General features: G+C 37.3%; 3 protein-coding genes across 3 annotated transcripts in view; all 3 read left to right on the plus strand.

Annotated features, from left to right (window-relative positions):
• The window catches only part of LOC115435634 (zinc finger protein 239-like), a 695,125-nt gene that overhangs the window by 495,004 nt on the left and 178,739 nt on the right, over nucleotides 1-21,382 (plus strand). The window lies entirely within an intron of this gene.
• Nucleotides 394-12,681, plus strand: fbl (fibrillarin). Its single transcript, XM_030158170.1, has 9 exons — nucleotides 394-535; nucleotides 2,269-2,373; nucleotides 2,857-3,015; nucleotides 3,622-3,716; nucleotides 4,713-4,883; nucleotides 5,461-5,593; nucleotides 7,778-7,890; nucleotides 8,606-8,751; nucleotides 11,601-12,681. The coding sequence occupies exons 1-9, from the start codon at nucleotides 526-528 to the stop codon at nucleotides 11,623-11,625; spliced, it is 957 nt and encodes a 318-aa protein (XP_030014030.1). The 5' UTR covers nucleotides 394-525; the 3' UTR covers nucleotides 11,626-12,681.
• Nucleotides 15,607-21,382, plus strand: part of dyrk1b (dual-specificity tyrosine-(Y)-phosphorylation regulated kinase 1B) — a 51,368-nt gene continuing 45,592 nt past the window's right edge. The window contains exon 1 of the mRNA XM_030158139.1: nucleotides 15,607-16,500. The gene's annotated coding sequence lies outside the window, so the exon portion shown is untranslated. The remainder of the gene's footprint in view (nucleotides 16,501-21,382) is intronic.

The following is a 21,382-nucleotide window of genomic DNA, read 5'->3' on the forward strand; positions in this document are numbered from 1 at the left end:
AAGACGTTGACGCCATCCCGAGTGGACACAAGATGGCGCTTTTGTCATGCAAAAATTAAAACTGAGCCTAGTACCACGGATATTTATACATTTTTACATTTATGATTGATAAATGTACGGGTACATTTATCATAATGCATAATTCAATACAGTAAAACGTTGCGTTATTCCCCTTTTACTTTGACTTTTATCAAAATTTTGCAATACGTTTTACAACTTGTAGACAAGAAAGACAACATAACTTTCCAGAATGAAAGAGGATTTGTTCAGTTTTGTAGCCTCTTTCAAACGAATAGAAAGTACATCTAGCTCGGTCTGTGTGTTTACTATGTCCTACCAGAAGGTGGCGGTAATGCGCATGTCTGAGCAGACGCCATATCAGCAGTAGAAGAAGAAGACGCTACAGCGTGGAAGAAGTAGCACATGTGACTGTAGCGCGTCTGTTCCAAGCTCATAACAAGAGGGAAAGGACACAAGTTTGCGACTACATCGGTTTAAAGAATCTACGACTCCATCTGAACGAAGATGAAGCCAGGTAAGAATGTTATTTCAGTACATAGAATCTTTAAATAACCTGTAGACTTCGTTAGTGTGTCCGTTTGTGTATTTTAGTTAAAAAGTGCTGCTGAAGTATGCTAGGCCTCCTCCACCATGCTGCTCAGGATGCAGTGTTAGCACGCTAACTTTGAATTTCAGACAAAGGCCTTCGCTAAGCAAGCAAACTCCTATTCTGAAGAGTCTACATGTAGTTTAGATTAGATGTGTCCGTAGTGAGTTTACGGTGTAGTTGTAATTGTCTGGGCCCGGATAAACTAGCCTGTGCTACTAGCATGTTGTACAGTCCTCATGTCGCCAAACACACGTGTTGAGTCCGGTGTTGCATAGTCTTATAATCAAAGCGAGCAGCCCTCCTAAGATCAGAAAAAAAACATATGTGGAACTACTGTATGTACTTACTGTGTATACTAGACTAATTCGAGTTTAGCAGTGACGCAGTATCTATGTATGTTAACTAAACTGGGAATTGAAGCGGTCTAAGGGTCAACACCGTCTGTTTATTTTGTGTTATAAGTTAAATACGTGGTGTACAGTGAAATGTCGTTGGAAGTTGTTGGTAAATACGGCAAATACATCTAAAGTGGTGGTACGTACAGACTGAAAGAGGAATGTTGTCTTTACTGTAGTCACAACCGCGTGTGCGATTAAATAGATCAGGTCGGACATTCAATTTCCTTTTTTTTTTTTTTTTAAACCATAACTCAAACAGTGAAGTAGTTGATATCCCTAGTGGCCCGGTGAAGCCTGGATAGCGTCTCTAAAGTTTAGTAAATAAATATTACACGTTTAGTATTCAACCCTTTTTTCCATATATCACAGACGGTGAGAGTTTGAATACAAAGAACCACCAAACCAACTACACTGTCTCTGCACAGATCTGTCACATGGGAAAAAGAAGACTGTAGTGTGTTCTCTACAAAATCACTTTTAATGTTTTTGGTTTGTTTGTTTGTTTTTTTAATAAACTGTGCGTAAAGTCTTAAAAACCCTTTCAATTGTAAACCAGGCTCTCATAGCTTTATATGGGATTCTTGTGTATAGCCTACATGTATTGCTCAGATACAAAGAGGAATTTTGTTCGAAGGACACTTTGCATAAATGTATCATCTGTGCCCTAAATTATAATATACTTTAAATTGGTATGTTTGTGCTACTAATGTGCTTACAATAACCATGTGTAGAGGTGGTAATATTATGAGTACAGTTTAATTCAGGGGCTCTTCGTTGATTTTGAGATTATGGTTCGCATTTCAGTAGTGATCAGGTTCTGGTACACACAAACCAACAGAATGCCTATTCAGTTGTGTTTGTGCTAAATCCATGAGTATTTAATGGACTCAAAGACACCTAAAGATAAGTTCACAACATCCATTGGTATAGCATATCAGATGAGTTATCCTGATGTTGCATTTCTCACACTGCTTCTCTGAGGTAAGATATGGGTATGAGATGAAAATATCAGCAACTCGTTCAGAATGAATTGCAAGTTCACTTTTGCGCCATGCCCTACTTCTTATCACTGGGGAAGGGTCTAAAATTGAACTCAAACTGTAATACAGGGAACCTCCTGTAGTGGTCACTAACGCCGTTTGTATGTGAAACGCATGGACTTATCAGTGTGCAAAAAAAAAAAAATCACACCACTCTCAGAAATGAGGACATGCTGCTCCCTTCATTCATTCATGTGTCTTTGTGAATTTTGCTTTTCAGGGTTCAGTCCTCGTGGAGATAGGGGAGGCAGAGGTGGAGGCCGAGGAGGCGGTGGTAGAGGAGGATTTGGTGACCGTGGACGAGGAGGATTCAGAGGAGGAAGAGGTAAGACCAGAAAAAGCTATCATCTTAAAGTTTTTGGCCCAGTTATTGAAGACCAGGGCAGGGTGCTTGCGCAGGTCTTGAAAGTCTTAAAAAGTATGGAATTTTGAAATGCTGTTTTCCAGACCTTGTAAAGTCTGGAATGGTTCTAGTGAAACTTGTTTGTGTGATATCCATGCACTTTTGTAATTTTCATGTATTTTGAAAATATTTCTGTCTGTAAAACATAATTTATTGTGAATTGTGCATTCATTCATGCACTTATTACAATGAACTTGTCTAATACACGCAAGGGGTGCCATTGGTACCAAAAAAGTAAGCATAGCATAAAAGTACATAAAGTCAAGGTCTTTGGGGGGGGGGTTACAGTTTTGAAAAAGTCTGGAATTTTTATTTGGATAAAGAGCAAGCACCCTGCAGGGGTGTGAAGACATGTTTTACCCTGCTGTGCAGTTAATATTTTCTTTTAAATGCTTGTGTTTTCAGGTGGGGGATTCAGGTCTCCAGATGGTGGAGGATTCCGAGGCAGAGGAGGTGGCAGAGGCACTCCAAGAGGAAGAGGAGGCAGGGGAGGAGGAGGCAGAGGTGGTAGAGGTGGTTTTGGAGGAGGGAAGAAGGTCATGGTGGAGCCCCACAGACATGAAGGTAGTTCTCATACTGAAACTGTCAGAATTATTTGGCTTGGTTTCCGTTTTTGGACTCTTTCTGTAGACATTTTGTAAAGTGAATAGATCAGAAAAGACTTTTTTAAATTTGATTTAACCAGGATAAAAACAATTCCATTGACACTAAGAAGGTCTTTTGTAAGGGAGTCCTGGTAAAGATAGGCAGCAGCAAATATAACACAGTTAAAGATTACAGTTAAAACAAAATTAACAGGCACATTTAACCATAAATAGTTACTAGAAATAGCATTTATAAGCAGAATAAGATAAACAAGTCCAAGTTATGGAGTCGGCCTCAAAAACTCTGTTTGGAAGTAATAGAGCTCAAAGAAATTAATTCTGTTAGTTTCTAAAACACTAAGTTGACCTGCATGTTCATATTTTTTGGGGGGCTGCAGCAAGTTTTAAGGAAGCAACAATAGATCTGAGAAATGGAAAAGCTTATTTTAAGTATTTACATTGTTGCTGTAATGTACCAAATGTGTATCGCTGACTCTTTACATTTTTGATGAGATTTGTAGATTTATTTTCCACTAATGTCATGTAATGTCCGCCAGGTACTGACTTGTGGTGTGTGTCTTCTCAGGTGTGTTCATCTGCAGAGGGAAGGAGGATGCCCTGGTGACCAAAAACATGGTGGTGGGAGAGTCTGTGTATGGAGAGAAGAGGATTAGTGTAGAGGTGAGAAATGGCACAAACTGAGGGAAACAATAATCTGTTTCTTAGAAGAATAACTCATAAAGTGTTATTAAAAATAGGTTTGATTATAAATACTTTGATGGCAGTAACTATATTGTTTTGATGGCACTGAGTGTAAATGTGTTATTTGGTCCTCAAAATTCTCATCAGTGTCAGTACATGTAACATGTTTGTACCAATAGTCTGTGTGTGTGTGTGGGGGGGGTGCGTTTCTCATAACCGTGTGTATTAGGTTGGAAAATGAAATAAAACAAGTTAATCTCAATAAAATAGAAGACCATCATTATTTTCCATAGTTGCTTGAGTAAAGGGCCAATGTAAAACCAATATAGAGGTGTCATAACCTCATTTCCTCAGTGGTGGCTTTACACAAACTCCAACAGGTTAAATGGACTATAACTGTACACATGACTCACAGAATCACTATGACTTGACTTAAATATGTTCACTACCTACTAGCATTATTGTGAAGTAACTCATGATGCATCACTTGCTATAAAATGACATTAAAAGACGATGTGAAATATTGAAGCTGTAAATATAGTTCAGTAAATGTACATTGGCTTTGTTTTTATCAGTGACCATAATGTTAACTGAGAATGTAAAATCGTAGTAAATTGGTTAATTTTTATTTTACAAAATTGCTTTGAGAGCAAAAATGCCAGATCCATGAAGCATGAAAATGAAAGAGCTGAAACTGACTACTAAATATCAAGCGCAATGCAGTTATCAGGTTTATATGTATTTGTAAAATAAATTATTTGGTGGCTATATACTAGACAGTAAAACTAAATCAGACTTGTATCATAGTGTGTCATACAGATCATTTTGTTAAGTATGTTTAAAATGAATTTATACAGTAGTACCATATAGATATGTCTTTCCAAGTTGAGGATCTGTTGAATAATGTGACACTTGGCCATGTGTATCATAGATTAGATTGAAGTATATGTTTTGTTTTCTCTTCTTGTTTGTCAGGATGGGGAGACAAAGATCGAGTACAGAGCTTGGAATCCTTTCCGCTCCAAACTGGCAGCAGCGATCTTAGGAGGTGTGGACCAGATCCATATCAAGCCAGGAGCCAAGGTCATGTATCTGGGAGCTGCCTCGGGAACCACAGTATCTCACGTTTCTGACATTGTTGGACCAGTAAGTAAAACACATTTGATGTTGAATGATCATTCAATGAATCACATCCATATCATTAGCCTCAAAGCATTATCGCCCAAGTCATATTTTTGGCCAAATTTTGATATCCATGTAAAATGAATCAACAGGATTAGGAAAGTAGTGACACAGATATCACAATGTTGCCAAAAATATGATTTGAGCAATTAAGCTATGAGGACGATATTTTGGAATCATCATCAGAGAATGATTCTGTTGTCTTGAATTCTACATGCATTTACATAATAAAGCATTAGTCCAAATGTGTTGCTCACATTACATTAGTGCCTTGTAAAGTGATGCTCATCGTCTTTTCTTCATGCATCTTTGATCTAAGTCTGGGCTATTCTCATTCAGTGTAACATTTCAGCTGGAGATGATGAGAACTTGGCTGATGTGTATCATGATGGTTCTCAGCTGTACACATCAATGCTCTCTGTGCTGGGATAAATGGGAATTTCTGACTAAAAACAAATAAGACATTCACTTAGTCTCAAGGCGGGTTGTTCCCAATGGTGAATTGGTTTTGTAGGTGACCTTGTGGTGTCTTGTGTTGCAGGACGGACTGGTTTATGCTGTGGAGTTTTCCCATCGATCAGGTCGTGACCTTCTGAATGTGGCAAAGAAACGCACCAACATCATTCCCATCATCGAAGATGCTCGGCATCCACATAAATACCGCATGTTGGTTGGTACGTAGTACTGAGCCACTGCACTACATGTGACATTGGTCTGTTGCAAACACTAAACTAATTAGGGGTTCCCAAACTTTTAAACTCACAACCCCCAAAATAATGGTGCCAGAGACTGGTGACCCCCACTATCCCTGAAGTGACTGAAACATGGAAAAAAACAGGCATATCCAAAAATGGGCATAACAACACAAAAGAACAGAACAACCTGACAACTATGATACGCTTTACATGATACTGTGGCTTATTTGTTGTATTGCATTATTGGTACTGTACATTTTACTCATTGTGTTCTGTTTTATGTGCAGGGGTTCAAGGAGGGCTTTGTGTTAGTGTTTATAATAGACAGATAGATGTACTTTATTTATCCCAAACTGGGAAACTGCAGTGTAGCAGCAGCATGACATGCATATATTAACAATAGAGTACTACAGCAAACATTTGTAAAAAAATAAATAAATAAAAGAAATACAACGAAAGAGCAAAGACTTTACACTGTACATTATAAATTAGAAGTATGAAAAGATCTGTAATAACTGTAATGTACTGAAATAGAACTGTAAGGTGCAGAACAAGCTAAAATATTCTAAATGGGTGGGTGCAAAATGACATTTAAGTGGAAATGGATTTAAGAACAGAGACATCAGACAGAGGTGAGTTATTATAGATGATGATAATGATAATATTATTTAGGTTAATGTGTCTGTTTTACGATGTTTATTGGCCTTTTTATGTTTATTTTTATGAATGTGGCACCATTAGTCAAACCTGTAGGCCAAACAATACCTTACCTGTTTGTCGCCATCAGTTATCCTTCATGTGTTACTGATCTAAGCGCTGCACCTGTAAAGTAAAAGTATTTCCTGTGCTCCAAGACTCAGAGAGTAAACTTCTTCCCTTCAGTCTACAAGTGCAATAATACTGCTATTAATCAGTTGTGACCACCAAGTTGGTCACATCAAGTGTAATCTGAAAAGCATCTCGCGACCCCCATTTTGGGAACTCCGGTGGTAGAGAGTAGTTTTTATCACTTTTCATCACAGTTATATGCTATTGCATAGCCTTTAAAATAAGTATTGGTTTTGTTCTGAGCCTTGAAATGACTGTTTGTTTTTTGCAACAGAATTAGCTGTGTGATCATTGAACAAAAACTTTAATTTGTTCATCTTTGACGTAGTGATTTCTGAACATGTATGGGGTTATTTTTCTGCACCATTTTAGCTCAGCAGTGCTTTTGCTTAATACAGTGTTCAGTTTAGCAAGTATCAAAGCACTTCTACTCAGACCCTGTTCATATCTGGTGTTAAGAATTTGACTCCTATTCAGACACTTATCTGCATAATTAACAATCAAATCTTCCTTTTGTATTTATATCTGGTATATTTAATGTATATCGTTCTTCTTATGTGGGTGTTGATGAATCGTGACATGTCTGCACCATAATTTTGTTCACCTCTGTTATTCGATGAGTCCAAAGCACTGTAGGTGTCCAACAGAAGTATAACAATAATGTAGAATTTGTCCTATGTTAGATGGTCTGATAGTATCTCTTTCTGCCACTCAAAAACTGGGCAAATTATTCTCGCCCATGAATCTTTTTTTTTTTTTTTTCTCATTTCAATCAGGTTAAGTGAGTGCTCAGTGTTATTTGTCATTTAATGGGGAGTGATTACATAGTTACAGATGTGAGTCACAAATGTATTAAGAGCACTGTAAATATATAAATAAGAAGGTGGCTCAAAAAGCTCATAGAGAACAGCTTTGACATGGTTTCAATCACATGGCCCTCAGTTTTACACAGACAGATTTAAAGGTTGACCTGGATGGAGCATATGTTGAAAATAAACATAACTTAAACCACTTTTTCATCTGTCACTTTTTCACCAACTTTTTGAAGCTCCCTCGTACATCCATGACGTGAGCATGTTTTACTGACTGAAGATCCATACGCAGCACCCCATGACCTACCTCCAGATGTAGTCTGGCAGATCTGATCATTATGCATTTACACCTTACATTAACATGCGTTTTCCTAATCTGTGTATGAATACAAGTTGCATGCGAACAGCAGGGTCTTATTGCCACCTGAGTTGTATTCTGCTTGTTGTTGCCTCCATTTACAAACATATACTAATGTGGAATGGACCAAATGTTCTCACTAAAGGCTTGTTCCTTGTTCTGTAGGTATGGTGGATGTGATTTTTGCAGACGTTGCCCAACCTGACCAGACTAGGATTGTTGCTTTGAATGCACACAACTTCCTGAAGAACGGAGGACACTTTGTGATCTCCATAAAGGTCAGTCTCTAACTCATAGTATGCTGTTTGTGACAGACTCATGATATTGAGCTTTAATGCCCATGTAGTGAACGTAAAGTTAGGTTTCAATGTCTGCATCAAAGTCAAATATTTGAAAATATTACCTCATGTGTCCAACATGATGGACTCTTCTGTGAGGTCACTCTGTAGATCTTAATTTGACGCCCACATATCAATGCCGCTCCCTTAGGTTGTCAATATATTAGTTCATGAACAAAATTAGTAATTTAACTGATCTCCCTGGTGCAAAGTTCAGGTCTTTCTGTAATAAATCAGGTCTGCTACAGTTTGCACAGTTTCCCTTCAATTAATAACAGCTATGCGGTTTAATATGCAACAAGTATCGGTAAGATTTTGGTATTTCAGTCCATGGGATGTAATTCTGGTGCCCAGGTATAAGTAGATTATGACAGAATAGTAGCAAAAGTAGGATTTAAATTGTTAAAGCATTGCAACAGAAGCATGCAAAATTATTTCAGCAGCAGTGAACTCACACCCCTATCTTTTTATTAGAATTTACATAGTCTGGTACAGCTGCTAAAATTAAAGTTAACAAAACAGTAGGTGTGGCGTTTTCTTATTCTTGACGTCAGCGTCTGGATTATCTGACCTTCTAAATAAGTAATCCATCCTGGATGTGTTTGCCAGCACTGCTCCATCATCACTAATGGTATTGTTTTTTGTGTTTTGGTAGGCTAACTGTATAGACTCGACAGCAGCACCAGAAGCAGTGTTCGCCTCAGAAGTGAAGAAGATGAGCTCTGAAAACATGAAACCACAAGAGCAGCTCACACTGGAGCCCTACGAGAGAGACCACGCCGTAGTGGTGGGCATCTACAGGTACAGTAACGTCAAACTCAACACACAGCCACAGGGCTTTAGGAAAGGCTGTAACATCAAAGGGTTAACTAAAATGGCATTGAATGTTTTTAGACTCCTCATATGGTGCACTCCGCTCATCTTTGTGCAGATGGAACCACTGTCATTGCCAGTGTTAAGGCTGAAATAGTCAGCACTTTTAAAAACTATACTAACTTTATTAGACTGAACTTTTTCCCACTGTTTGGTTAGAAAAGGACTTCACGTTACTGTTTTATGGTACTCCTACCGTTCAACACCTTCAGCTGCCGTAGTCTGGTTTAAGGGCTCCATCTGGTGGACTGTGTTCTGCTAAAACCCACCCTGAAGAGCAAAATAAAATTGACAATTCAGACTAATAATGATGCATCTTGTGTATTAGGATCATTTGTGCTTCACTACCTTTATACACGTCGACCATTTGATGTCACTGCCACGGTTCACTTTGAATTTTCCCAGAGAACTCACAACACACTGGTGTTCATTTTTAACATTTGGAGTATTCAAGTGGTGTTTGTAACTAAAGCTGTGCCCAGAACAAACCTGATACTTAAATCCTAAAAAGAACTTGTGAGGTGTGAAAACTGTGGAACATCCCTGCACTCAATTCCAGTAGGTCAAGGTCAGACGGACAGAAAAACAGTTTTTTCAGATTATTGAATAGCAAGGATGTGAGTCTGTAAACTGAAGATGGTTTCAATTGCAGAGTAAAATCAGTCATCAGATTTTTAACTGTTACAATGTCTTGAATATGACTGACAGGCCGGGTCAGGTCAAACGGTGACATGGTTCCATGTTTTGTGTTCAATGGGCTCTAACTTTGTACATATATAATCTATATCAACGTGTGTTACATATTTCAGTAGGTATTTGTTAGAACTTAAATATAGTAAGGATGATGATTGCATAACATTTTTGACCAAAAATATTTCGAAATGTGCTCGGTAACATAGTTTCATCAAAATGTCACTGATTTTGACAAGGTTTATGCCAAAGTGCTTAACATGCAGTTCCCACAGGAAATTCACTTACATTTGCTTTTGATGTGTTAAATAACATATTAAGCTACACTCACGTCAAAATTTAGGAAAATATATTGGAAACTTATGGACTTTTTGACACAGATTTGAAATAACACTTTTTCAGTTCTTGATCCTGTTATGACGGAAGGACCAATGTGTCTAGGAAACAAGTCAGATATTTTTAATACAAGCATTTATTATACGTCACAGTAATAAGCTAACAAACGAGTACAAATGGAATGGGACAAGAGAAACTGATTTTTCTCATAGTTGTGTGTGTTCCCTTGACCTGACCCAAACATCAGTTTTGACATTGGATAAGATGAGACTTTACTGATCCCCCAAGGGGGAATTCTAATGTATAGCAGCACAAGACAATAAATATCATATTCAGTAGAAAAACAGAGAAGATAATTTTTTTTAAATAAATTTGTTAAAGTGACTAAATGACATAAATAGTGATAATAATAGTAAATAAAGTAACGAGTGTGGGTTATATAGCATAATGTTGTGAAAATTGCATTAACTTCAGTCTCTTTTTAAAACCGTTTTTATTATTGATCCCACTGTATCCAATCACACAAAATTAAACCAATGCAAGTAAAATCAAGACGCATTAATGCAACCCAGTCAGAATTCTTTAGAGTGCAGCCCGTTACTGTGTTGTCTCTGGGTTAATGCAACAATCTCCTCATCGAAAAACTTTGCCTGTTAAAATAGTTTCTCAGGGTGAAGTTAATCTTATAAGGGTTGGTGCAAGCTCAACAAGGGACAGTGGATGGAAACTAGCAGATGCATCTGTTATGAAATGGATCTGAAACACAGTACCTGTCAAATCAACAAATAAAACTAAACAATATCTGGATTTGGTTCATTTAATGAAACTTTTATTATCAGGTCATGAATCCCTGAAAACCTCTGTCATAATCAGGTAATGTTCTGTATTTATATCAGAAACTACAACATTCAACCCTGGCATTACTGGACATGAAACGGGTCTTTACTTTCATTCATGCATGGTGTTCATAAAGGTCTGATAGTTGCCCAGTTGAAACTGTAATGAACACTTAGAAGTACACTGACAAATATGTGCGTGACTATGTTTTGAACAACTTCTGAGATTATTCCATCTTTTAGTGGCAAATAAGGTTTTGTTCAGTTTCTTTTTTTTATAATTTTATTTTTTATTTGGGAAAATACTTTACAACAGAGTAAAACAAAAAAAACAACTAAGCACATTTGTATATCATTTCTGAAAAGTCAAAAGTGGTAAAACATTTAATTTAATATGAACACATTCCATATAAGTTCTGTTTAGAAAAAAAACCCAGCTCTTCTTAAAACAAGGCTTCCCTTTTTTGTTATATTTTGTTAAATAACATACATTAGAACAAAAAGATGTCACATTTTTGCCCTTATTTTCACTATTCTTATTTCAAAATCGACAAAAGTTTCAACTCCATTACATTCAACCAGTACAAATTTAATACTTTTTTTTTTTTTTTTCCAGTTTCTGTGTGGTAATAATCTTGGCTGACCAGATTTGACCCTGGTTGTCAGTCTAATACACAATAACTTGAACTATTTTAACAAGTCACATAAAAACTTAGAAGTGTTTATTCTAGTCATTCCACATCAACCCTGACAATCAACCTCTTTTTTTTTTTTTTTCCTCTAGTTGCAGAGTAACGATACCATATTGACACATAGCATCTACACACCTACAAACTGCTCAATTCATGTATATATGGTGCCTTCTTTTTGTCATTGTGTCAAATGTTTGATTCTGTTTTTTTTTTTTTCCTTCAGACCTCCACCAAAACAGAAGAAATGAGGAGTGGGACTTTGCCACCTTTTCACTGACCCTGACACCTTTACCCCATCTGTCTGTGGATTAAGGTTTATTGCATTTGTTGGACTCACAACAGGTCTACGCTCCAGAGCAGCTTCAAACCTTGAAGATTAAAGTATCCCCGTCTTGTGTATTATTTTCCCTTCCAACGATAAGTTGTCAGTGAATTTTATATCTACCGCCCTGTGAGAGGGTTAAATTTTTTTTTATCTTTAAGAACTGTTTTATCTCAAAAAACAAATATTTGTTAACAAACTTTGCTGTAGTTGTGGAAACTCGTTCAGCTACTTCATGGTTTAAAGATTTTGTTTTTACTGTTTTGTTTTTTTTTTTTTTTTTTTTTTTTTGCTCTGCTTTAACTTTGTGTGGATGCTCCTGATCCTAAATAACCCAACTCGTACAGTTAGTATATTTAATGTTACATGATCTGTCACAACTTATATATATAGTAAAATGTACTTTATGCTTAGATTAGAAGAGCACAGTGCCCACTTTGTGGCTATGGAGAATCACAATTTTGAATTGGGTTTTATTTGTAACTGGTCATACTATCCATTTAAAAAGATCCCTATCAAGTGCACTCTGAATGGACGTGAGGGGAGACGGAATCCAGACTTGACTGCAGGTGATCCATCCACTTTAACTGAACAGACGGCTGAAGCCTTGGCTTATCAGATGAACTGTGAAGAAACACAGGACAAGGACTGAGGGTTTTGTCCCCTGTGACTTGTGTTGAAAGTACATAAGTAATGGTCAGAACAGGACCACCTGATCCGATCTGAGGACAAACCCAACCATCATTTGAACATAGTAAACTTCTCATTTTATGTGGGTACTGTTAGTGCCGCAACGACCAACTCTTCTGTGTGTGTACAAATTTTGACATTCATTCTCACCTGTAGTTTGGTAACATAGGCCTACAATTTACTGTGGTGTTAAAGAAGCAGAAAGATTGTGGAGAAAAAAAGTGATGTTTGACTCCCTTTATTTTTGACACAACTGCAAACTTTATAATAAAGTTTGATTCTCGTTTTTTGATTGCTTTGAATTTTTTGATGTACCTCACAATGACTGAAGATTTACAATTGTCCAGAAATTTCACATTCTGACCTATGGAAATGAAATGCACTTCTTGACTTCAAATTTGGTGTATAATAATACCAAGAATTCTATCTCAGATTTTGGTCCAACTGATTTCTCAGACTATTAGCCCGATACTTTTCAAATTCAACACACATTTTCTTTACCACTAGGAGGTGCAGTGCAGTTTGATGGCCAAATTTCAACTTCAAATTATTATTTTTTTTAAATAATTTGTCCAACCAACTATGTTTTTTTCCAGGACTACTCACCCAGTTTCTGCAGACATAGTGCTGTCAGATTTAAAGTTGAGACTTGGGCAGAATAATGTCTGTGGTTTGACTGAATAATGGACAGTAATTTAGTTTATCTTTTATTTAAAATTCTGAAGTAATCCCTGACTAGACAGGGTATCGGTGAGCAGGAGGGGCAAAGTATTGTACATCAGGGCGGGGGTGTTTGAAAGCACCACCTTTTTCACTTGTTACAATGGATATTTCTAGAAGAAGTTTCTCTTATTCTGTGGTCCTTGAAGGTGTTGCAACAAATGTTTAGTTTCAATGTACTAGGATTTTCCCTAGCTTTTCAGACGGTTTCAATGGCAACTGGATTCCAACTTCAAGTTTGTATGCCTAAGTGAGGCAAAAACTTATTTTATTTTTTTTTTTTTCTAATTTCACATTTTCAACCATTATTTCCAGGTCTGTACACAAACCTTTAAAGGCATGAGCAGATAAAAACAAAGTTAAAAGAAAAACTAGTAAAGAAATTACATATAGGAAATGTATCAGATGATTTTACACAGATGGTTCCCAAAATGTGCTGCACCTACACATTAAAATGTCATCTGTACCTGTGGAAAAAAAAAAAAGTATAAAACGGAATCAGGAATTATAATGATTATGATTGATCATAAACTATATAAGATGACATATTTTTTATTGTTTCTTATGTCTAACATCTGTCTTTAGGCCTCTGGCTTAAATGCAATTTCAGAACAAATATTCAGACTTTAAGGTTCCTACAAGTGCAAAATCTTGAAAACCATATTATTGTAGATATATAGAGGTATTATCAGCAATATGTACTGACAAATATGAAAAGTCATAGTGTTTATTGTACAACATTTTTGTTCCTGGCAGTGTTCTATTATGATAATATATATGGTGTTTTAATTCATTATCACACTTCATTTGTATGTAATACATTTATTGCAGTACGTTTTGAATTAAGCTCATTTGTACTTTTAGGAGATATGTTGTTGTCTTATAGATTATGATGCACTGATGTAGATGACTAAACTACCAACAGTACATAAAAAGTCACTTTTTTAGAGAGACATGGAATACACACATGTATTTTTCCCATTATTTTTTAATGTGGTGGAATAAATAATTGTAATTATATCAAATATCCACTACCTCTTGGAGGTAGCTTTTACTCTTCTTGTTCTTTTACATATTTTAGTTTTTCCATCCCCTTCCTGTCCAGTGAAATCACATATGTTTAAAGATGTTGATTTTGATTGTTTGTGATAAAGTGAAGGATTGTGTTGGGTTAAGTCTTCATTCTTAAACTACAGGTTTGGCTCATCAGAAGTTGTATTTTTAAGAGATGCGTGGTACTCACAAAGGTATGATGATCTTACAGAATATGAAACTGCTAACGATTAAACAAAGTGTAAAATAGTTTAAGTGAGCTCATGCCTTCAGCAGTAAAATGAATTCAAAAACATATATAGGCTAAAAAAAAAAGGAAAAAGAGGGAGACCACTTTACTGCACATTGAACGCTGCTGATAATGCTTGCCTACTTTTACTCAAGTATGGTATTGATCCAAAACTTTCACTAGGAGTAAAATATTTTTAGTGTAATCAATTTGTTACTTAAGGTGTGAATACTTTTTCCTCCACTGAATATAACCATAAATAAGAATATTAGTCATTACTTGCCAGATACAAAGAGCATATTATCGCCCACAATTAGGTGACTCTTGATTTAGCTATAATCTAAATACTTGTTTGGCCACAACTGTCATATTTCCTTGATGTGTACTGAGTTAAAGTTTAGAATGAAAAACTTTACTTAGAATGGAGTATTCGTACATGAATATTTTTCCCCAGTTGACTTATCATGAGCTCAGAAAAAACTTTCGTGAGAAAATGCATTTTCCATTTTACAGAAAATTCACCAGGGGTTTAAAGAGTTTATTTATCTGAAGAAATTGAGGCATTTTACTTCCAGTTTACCTTCAATTTACCACAAACATAAAGGATCACATTTGTAGATGTGTGGTTTGAGCAGGTGTAATCTGGAAACAGCCGTCAGATAACTGGATGGTGTAAAAAGTGCAGCATTTGCCTCAGATGTAGTGAAATCTAAGCATAAAGTTGCAAACAGTTGAGGAACTTAAGTGTGGCCCAGTACAAGTATGACAAATGTGTATTTATGTAGGTGAATACACGGGAAACAGCCGTGTGTGTGTAGTTTTACCACTGGTTATATGTGAAAACAAAGGAGAAAAAAAATGTCTCTTGCAGTTTTTCTCCTGGCTCCGCATTATTTTATACTTACATGATTATCAATCCGGTCCATTTGACCAGTTTAAATATACGGAGCTAAACAGTTTTGCGGACGCTCAGGTTTTGACATGTGAATGAGACTAAGGCCATCCGCCACAAAACCTCAGGATGTACTAGTGTGATCCTTAATGTTTCAAGTGTAATTCTTGAAGTGACTTCGTGTGATCCGTGTGTGTTTCGCTGTGCCGTGGAGCCGCTGTGGCAGCCCCGTGTGTGTGTGTGTGTGTTAATGTAGAGGAGTACATGCAGAGGGGATCGGCCACGGTCCACAGTACTGACTGAGTCCACACACGCCAAACTCACTGCTCTTTGCCCTCTTTACGTTGAGGCTTGAGTTCGGGAAAATGTATCTAAACACGTGTAATATTTAAACAAAACATTATTGATTTAAGGCTAACTTATGGGAGTTACTTGTCTGACTAACCGCGGTAGATTTGTTTTGGCAGCCATTTTGTGGGAAATGTCTCTGGAACGCGCTGGGCCGTGCTTGCCTGGTGTCGGGAGTGCGCTCTCAATGCAGCCCCTCTCCTTTGACCGATATTAACATCACGGAGGGGCTGGCCAGCTAAGAGCTAGCCATAGCCAGCTAAAATACATTTTGATTTTCATAGTGTCTACTTGCACTGCCTGGCGGCCTATCGAATGGCCGTTGCCCGCTAAGCAGCCTGCACTGTGCGGACTGTCTTCTTCCAAATTCCAATGGCAGTGTTTTATTAGACCGCTAGCATGCTAGCTAATAGCTAGCTAGCCAACGTTAGCTTTAAATAATTTTCAAAAGCTGGCGGACTTGCTAATCTAAGTAACCCATGCCGGTTTTGTCGGGTGGTCTCTTGTATAATTGAGAATTTATCTCGAACAAGTGAATTAAGTTACCGAACCGAAAGACGGCTGTGTTCGAGGTGTCCGTGATTGAGGCGGCAGGCTGCCCACCTCCCCTAAGGCACGGCTAGCTGTGCTGCGCCGGCGATCAGACCCCAACGACAACCCGCTCTCTGAGGTCCACAGAATAACGCAGTTTCACTGGAAACTAATATCATCGGGATTTTATCGGTAGACCGTTTACAACGCACCATTTGGATTTCTGCTGTGTAAGAGGGACTACTGACCCGGGGGAGGGGGTTCGGTTCGTGTGGACGGAGGGAGAGGGGTTCCGAACATGGCTGCTACACGGAACTTGGTTCGACACACCGCCTGAGGTAAGAAATAGCCGGTCGGCACTCTCCTTTTCATTTCTGTATGAATTAGGGGGCACTTGGCTCCTGATTGTGACTAATATTCGTGCAAGGGGTTTGACCGTCAGGGGCAACAGTGCTCGGTGGCAAAAAATGTGTTGCCCCTCTTCTCGTTACTCGCCCCTGTCACCCGGCCTCGTGTCCCCATTCCTCTGCCACTGATGGACAAATGGCTAATGGGGCAAGAAGCTTGCTTCGATTAAATAGGTCGGTTTGATGTCGGTGCCGAACATGGGAGGCTTAGTTGCCGTACCTACAGTAGCTGAGACGTGCATTATGATGATGGACTACCACCCAGTTTTGGTAGCATGCAATGTCCAATTATTCCCCAGCCCTCCTAGGTTTTGTTTCGAGCAGCTCACCGTATGGTGAGTTGACAAAGTGTTGGATCGGTTATAAATACGCTAGTGATTAGTTAGCGATCAGTATCTGTATCTATCTAGGCAAGTTTCAGTGGCAGTGGTACCTGCCTTAAGTTAACGCACGACACCTAATAGAATGGGGGAAAGATGCCGGCGAAAAATAGATGAATTGCTGTGTTGCTACGCATTGAAGACATGTCGATAAATGAGGCTGTATCCTGATGTGGTGTGCTGACTGAGGGCTGGATGTGTCACAGCTACCAGCCAGCCCCTCTGACTGTCCTTTGTAGACCCGCAGCACTTCATCTATGGCAGCTAACGTTACCCGCTTAAGCGGCTGATGCGGTAGCTTAGCTACCGCTTAGCTAGCTACCGCATCAGCCCCAGCCCCTACCCTGCCCTGGAGTAGAAGACAAGCACTCAGGTGCCGGGAGATGGCTACATCTAGGCAAGAAACACGACCGTCACTGATGCACAGCTGGAGGAATAATAAGTTGACATGTCCTTTCTGTGTATGTGGGTCTCTCTGATCCTCTGTATGTTGTTTAGCAGAGGATGTTGTGGTCTGAAATTGCTGCTGATATTTGTCTCAAATAAATAGACCTGTCATAGAAGCTTTCTGCCCTAAAAGCTGGTTGGAGTTCGGCTTGCGTTTTGCTGGCTGGGAACATATTTGGATTTTAAAACTGACCCAGTCCTCTTTATTTTCTTGTCAGCTACTTTTATTTTACTTAATTCATTGCATTCATTCTTATCCTCTTCCTTATATCTTGGTAATAGTGATCCACCAGCCTTCTCTTATTAAAAAGGTCAGATATACAGTATGTAGGCCGTAATGGAAAATTTTAGATAGAACAAAAAGCCAAATTTGGAACTGGAGCTGTAGTCCAGGCAGTTTCAAATCCACTGAGCTTAGAGATATGTTCTATTCTGTATATTACTAAATCAGTTTAGAAAACAAACTAAAAAGTCAGATTGAAAACCTGACACACATAGAAATTTGACTGCCTGCTGAATGGTATTAGCAGTGATCACTGCAATCAAAATATGTCTTTTGCGTTGAAGGCCTGTTAAGTTCATTGAGAGGCCTGGTCTATTCTAACTGAACTGCTTTTTCAGTAGGTAGGAGTGGGAAAAGCTCTAGAATTAGTCCTTTTGCAGAACATGGTTAGTGTTCCAAATGAGCTTTAACCATCTCTACAACTAGAGGCTCTAATACACCAATCTCAAACCACATTCCACAGCTTTGATGTTACTTATTTACATCTTCATACTCTTCCTCTTGTCACGGTCTCCTTCCATTCTGCTCTGGTCTTATAGTGTCATGTTGGGTCATCCGCACTGTCACTCACAGTGAAACTTTTTGAAATTGAGTTGGTCTTTTGCTTGAGCTGCTGGTAAATTCTGAAGCATTTTGCAGGTCATCATGTCAGTTTATTGACTTTTTAGGCATTCATACCTCCTGAATGAGCATGTCTTTATTTAAGTGAGTGGCAAATTTCACCACTGTAGGTAGATGTTTGTGGCTAACTAAGGTGTGCGTAGAATGAACATCCAACCACTTCTTTTATGCACATGTACATTTGGCAGGACTGGGCAATATATTTAAAATAAATATCACATAAATTGACATCATAAATAAAGAAACAAACAGAACAAAATATGTTGATGGAGAAGAGAAAGACTCAATCGTCTCATCAAGGTCTCTTGCAGTGTTTCAGAGCTCAGGTTTCAGACTAAACCACTTGAAACTTAACCTGTGCTAACATAAAAAAAGTGTTTTAAAATTATCAAGAGAACATAGTTTACATTGTAAAGTACAATATTTACCACATTAATAAAACAACAATCATTGGGGGCTTTTATCTCAGCTAAAAAAAAAAATAAATGTGCAGACAATCAGTAATTTCACACAAAAAGCAGCATACGAGAAACACTTGTAAACAAGGACTGCACAGTTTGTCAAAAAAAAAAAAAAATTGTGAACAGTATTGCAATGTGAATATACATGCCTAGTTATCATGGAAAGATGCATACATTGATAAGTTTCAAACAAATTTTTGCTTTAGTGACTTTCCTTTTGCGTGTTTTGCAAAAGCATCACTTTGTGTTCTATAACTGAACAGTAAGACTACCCTACACAAACTGGACCTTTACATTTTTGGTTTTTGTGGTCTAATTTCACAGGCTTTATGTCATGATTGCAATTAATCATGCAGCCTAAAACAGTCTACTATTTGACCACTGATTATAATTTTCATACTTTTCCCAGTTAATACAGGCAAACACCCTGCAAACACCTCACATACAAATAACAAATATGAGTGTTTATTACAGATCCATAACAAATTGCAGTAAAAAAAAAAAAAAAAAGCAAAACATCTTAGTTTTTAGCAAAAGTATTTTTCTAGAATCTTATCTGTCTCTCACTCCTTGTTCATATTGGTATTTTTTATTTTGAGTCACTAAAACACAAAAAACACGCCCTCCAAAGTGACAATTTCTGTCACAGTGGGAAAACAAAGTGTTTTAGGAAATGATGTCATTACACTCCAGTTCTCGCATGGCCATTGTGCTTTGTGTAATGACAAAACAATGGCAGATAGATAGGATATTATGGTTTCTTTACATTAGTTTAGATGTTTTGGAAATTAGATAGATTAGTAGTAGATTGCAATCAGTGCAGATATGTTTGGGAAAAAGACACATTTACCAGAAGTCTACATGTATATAATATAAAGTATTTACTTAAAAAAATGAACAAACACTTTTTAAGTTAAATATAGTTTATGCAGAACATGGCATTGCTGTTCCACAGTTTAAAGTCCACTAGGAAAAAAATGGTTTGTTTGAGCATTTATGTTTTTTTTTTTTAGTTCTTGTGTGGACAGAAATTTAAAAAAAAAAAAAAAAAAAAAGAGCAGCATATGCCTACTGTGGACAGGGTGTGAACTCTCTTTATTTTGGACAATCCCCAGTAGTAGTTCTGATATGTAAAAGAGTGTTTGCAGGCCTAAACAGGATTGATGTAGGTCAGGTGAGATTTATTTATGGGGTTGGCCAAGGGAAGGTTAACATCTAGATCCAAAAAAAAAATTTTAATCACCTTTTGAAGACATATATATTTTGAAAGTACATTACTTCTAGTGTCCAGCACAAGTTTTATTCTTAGAAAAATGTTTTAAAAATACTTAGATGGCATTATATTAAGCATAAATTGATGTTTGCGTTCTTTGTCTGTCAGTGCAATTCAAAGCATAACTTTGATCCTCTTCTACTGGACCTCTATTATACTTATGATAAGTTGGAAGGTCCATTTAAAAAACTTTTTCTACTCTTTCTACAGTGGTTACAAATATCTAATAAACTGAGATACATAGGCTATATGATAAAATGTATTAAATTAGTTTATTAAGGTATTTGACTTTGTAGGTATTATATATGCAATGTATATACTAATAAATATTCTGAATAAACAATTGAAACTTGTAATTATTCTCCCTTGTCCATCCATTACCATAACAGCTATGTCTATCCATCACCAAAAGACGTAGTGAAACTCTTGCTATTTTATGCCTCTATATACTGAAAAAATGCAAACTGTTTACTGTTTTGCAAAATAGACACCCTCGAGGACCAACAGTAAAGATTTTACAGTTTTATGAAAATTGGAACTGCACTTTAAGACAGCTTTTATAAAGTGGTCAAAAACAGATATTAATTTTCTGTCCATCCTTAACCGAAGCGTTTTTACTATTTTTAAGCCAGAAAATTAGGTTAAAACATTTTCTTCAATCGCATATAAAAAGTGCTCATTATTCCCTGCAAAATGAGGTATCATTCATGTTTCTACTGTAAATAGTTGTAAAAGGGCAAACAAAACTGTAGTAAGGCTGTCCATCCGTTACAGCTTGGCCAGCCCCTTATTCATTGTGAACTTGTGTGCAAATATGTACATGCAGACTGAAGAGGTTTACTAAGACAGTTCTTAATGCACACATCATGTAAAACACACTTGTTTTACATGGTGATGAATGATACCCTGGATTCCATAAGACTGTTTTATAGTGATCTTAACTTTTTTTTTCTCCTTAATGTGCAGCGTTTTGCTCCATCCCTGTTTTACCAGTTAAAGGAAAAGCCAGAAGAGGTAGTAATTCAAAGGTAACCTGCCCTTGCTTAAGATAGTCAGTTATTTGTTCTAATTAAGGCTTAAAAGCATTCATTAAAACCCTGTACCATTTCCATTATGTTTTATTGGCTCTTATCAGGCAGTAGTAATATTAAAATTAACTTGTGCATTATTCACTCATGCTGCATCTGATACCTGTAAGTTTATGCCAACTTCTCCCTTTCGTATTGACATAATGATGCTGCTGGTACGAGTAAAGTTATCTGTTCATATGAGCAAGAAAAGAAACACTGTGCAGTGAGTTTGTATCCCATCCTCTCAATAAACAGATTAATGACATTCCTTCTGTTAG

This window comes from Sphaeramia orbicularis, chromosome 16 (assembly GCF_902148855.1).
Source record: "Sphaeramia orbicularis chromosome 16, fSphaOr1.1, whole genome shotgun sequence".
NCBI classification, from domain to species: domain Eukaryota; kingdom Metazoa; phylum Chordata; class Actinopteri; order Kurtiformes; family Apogonidae; genus Sphaeramia; species Sphaeramia orbicularis.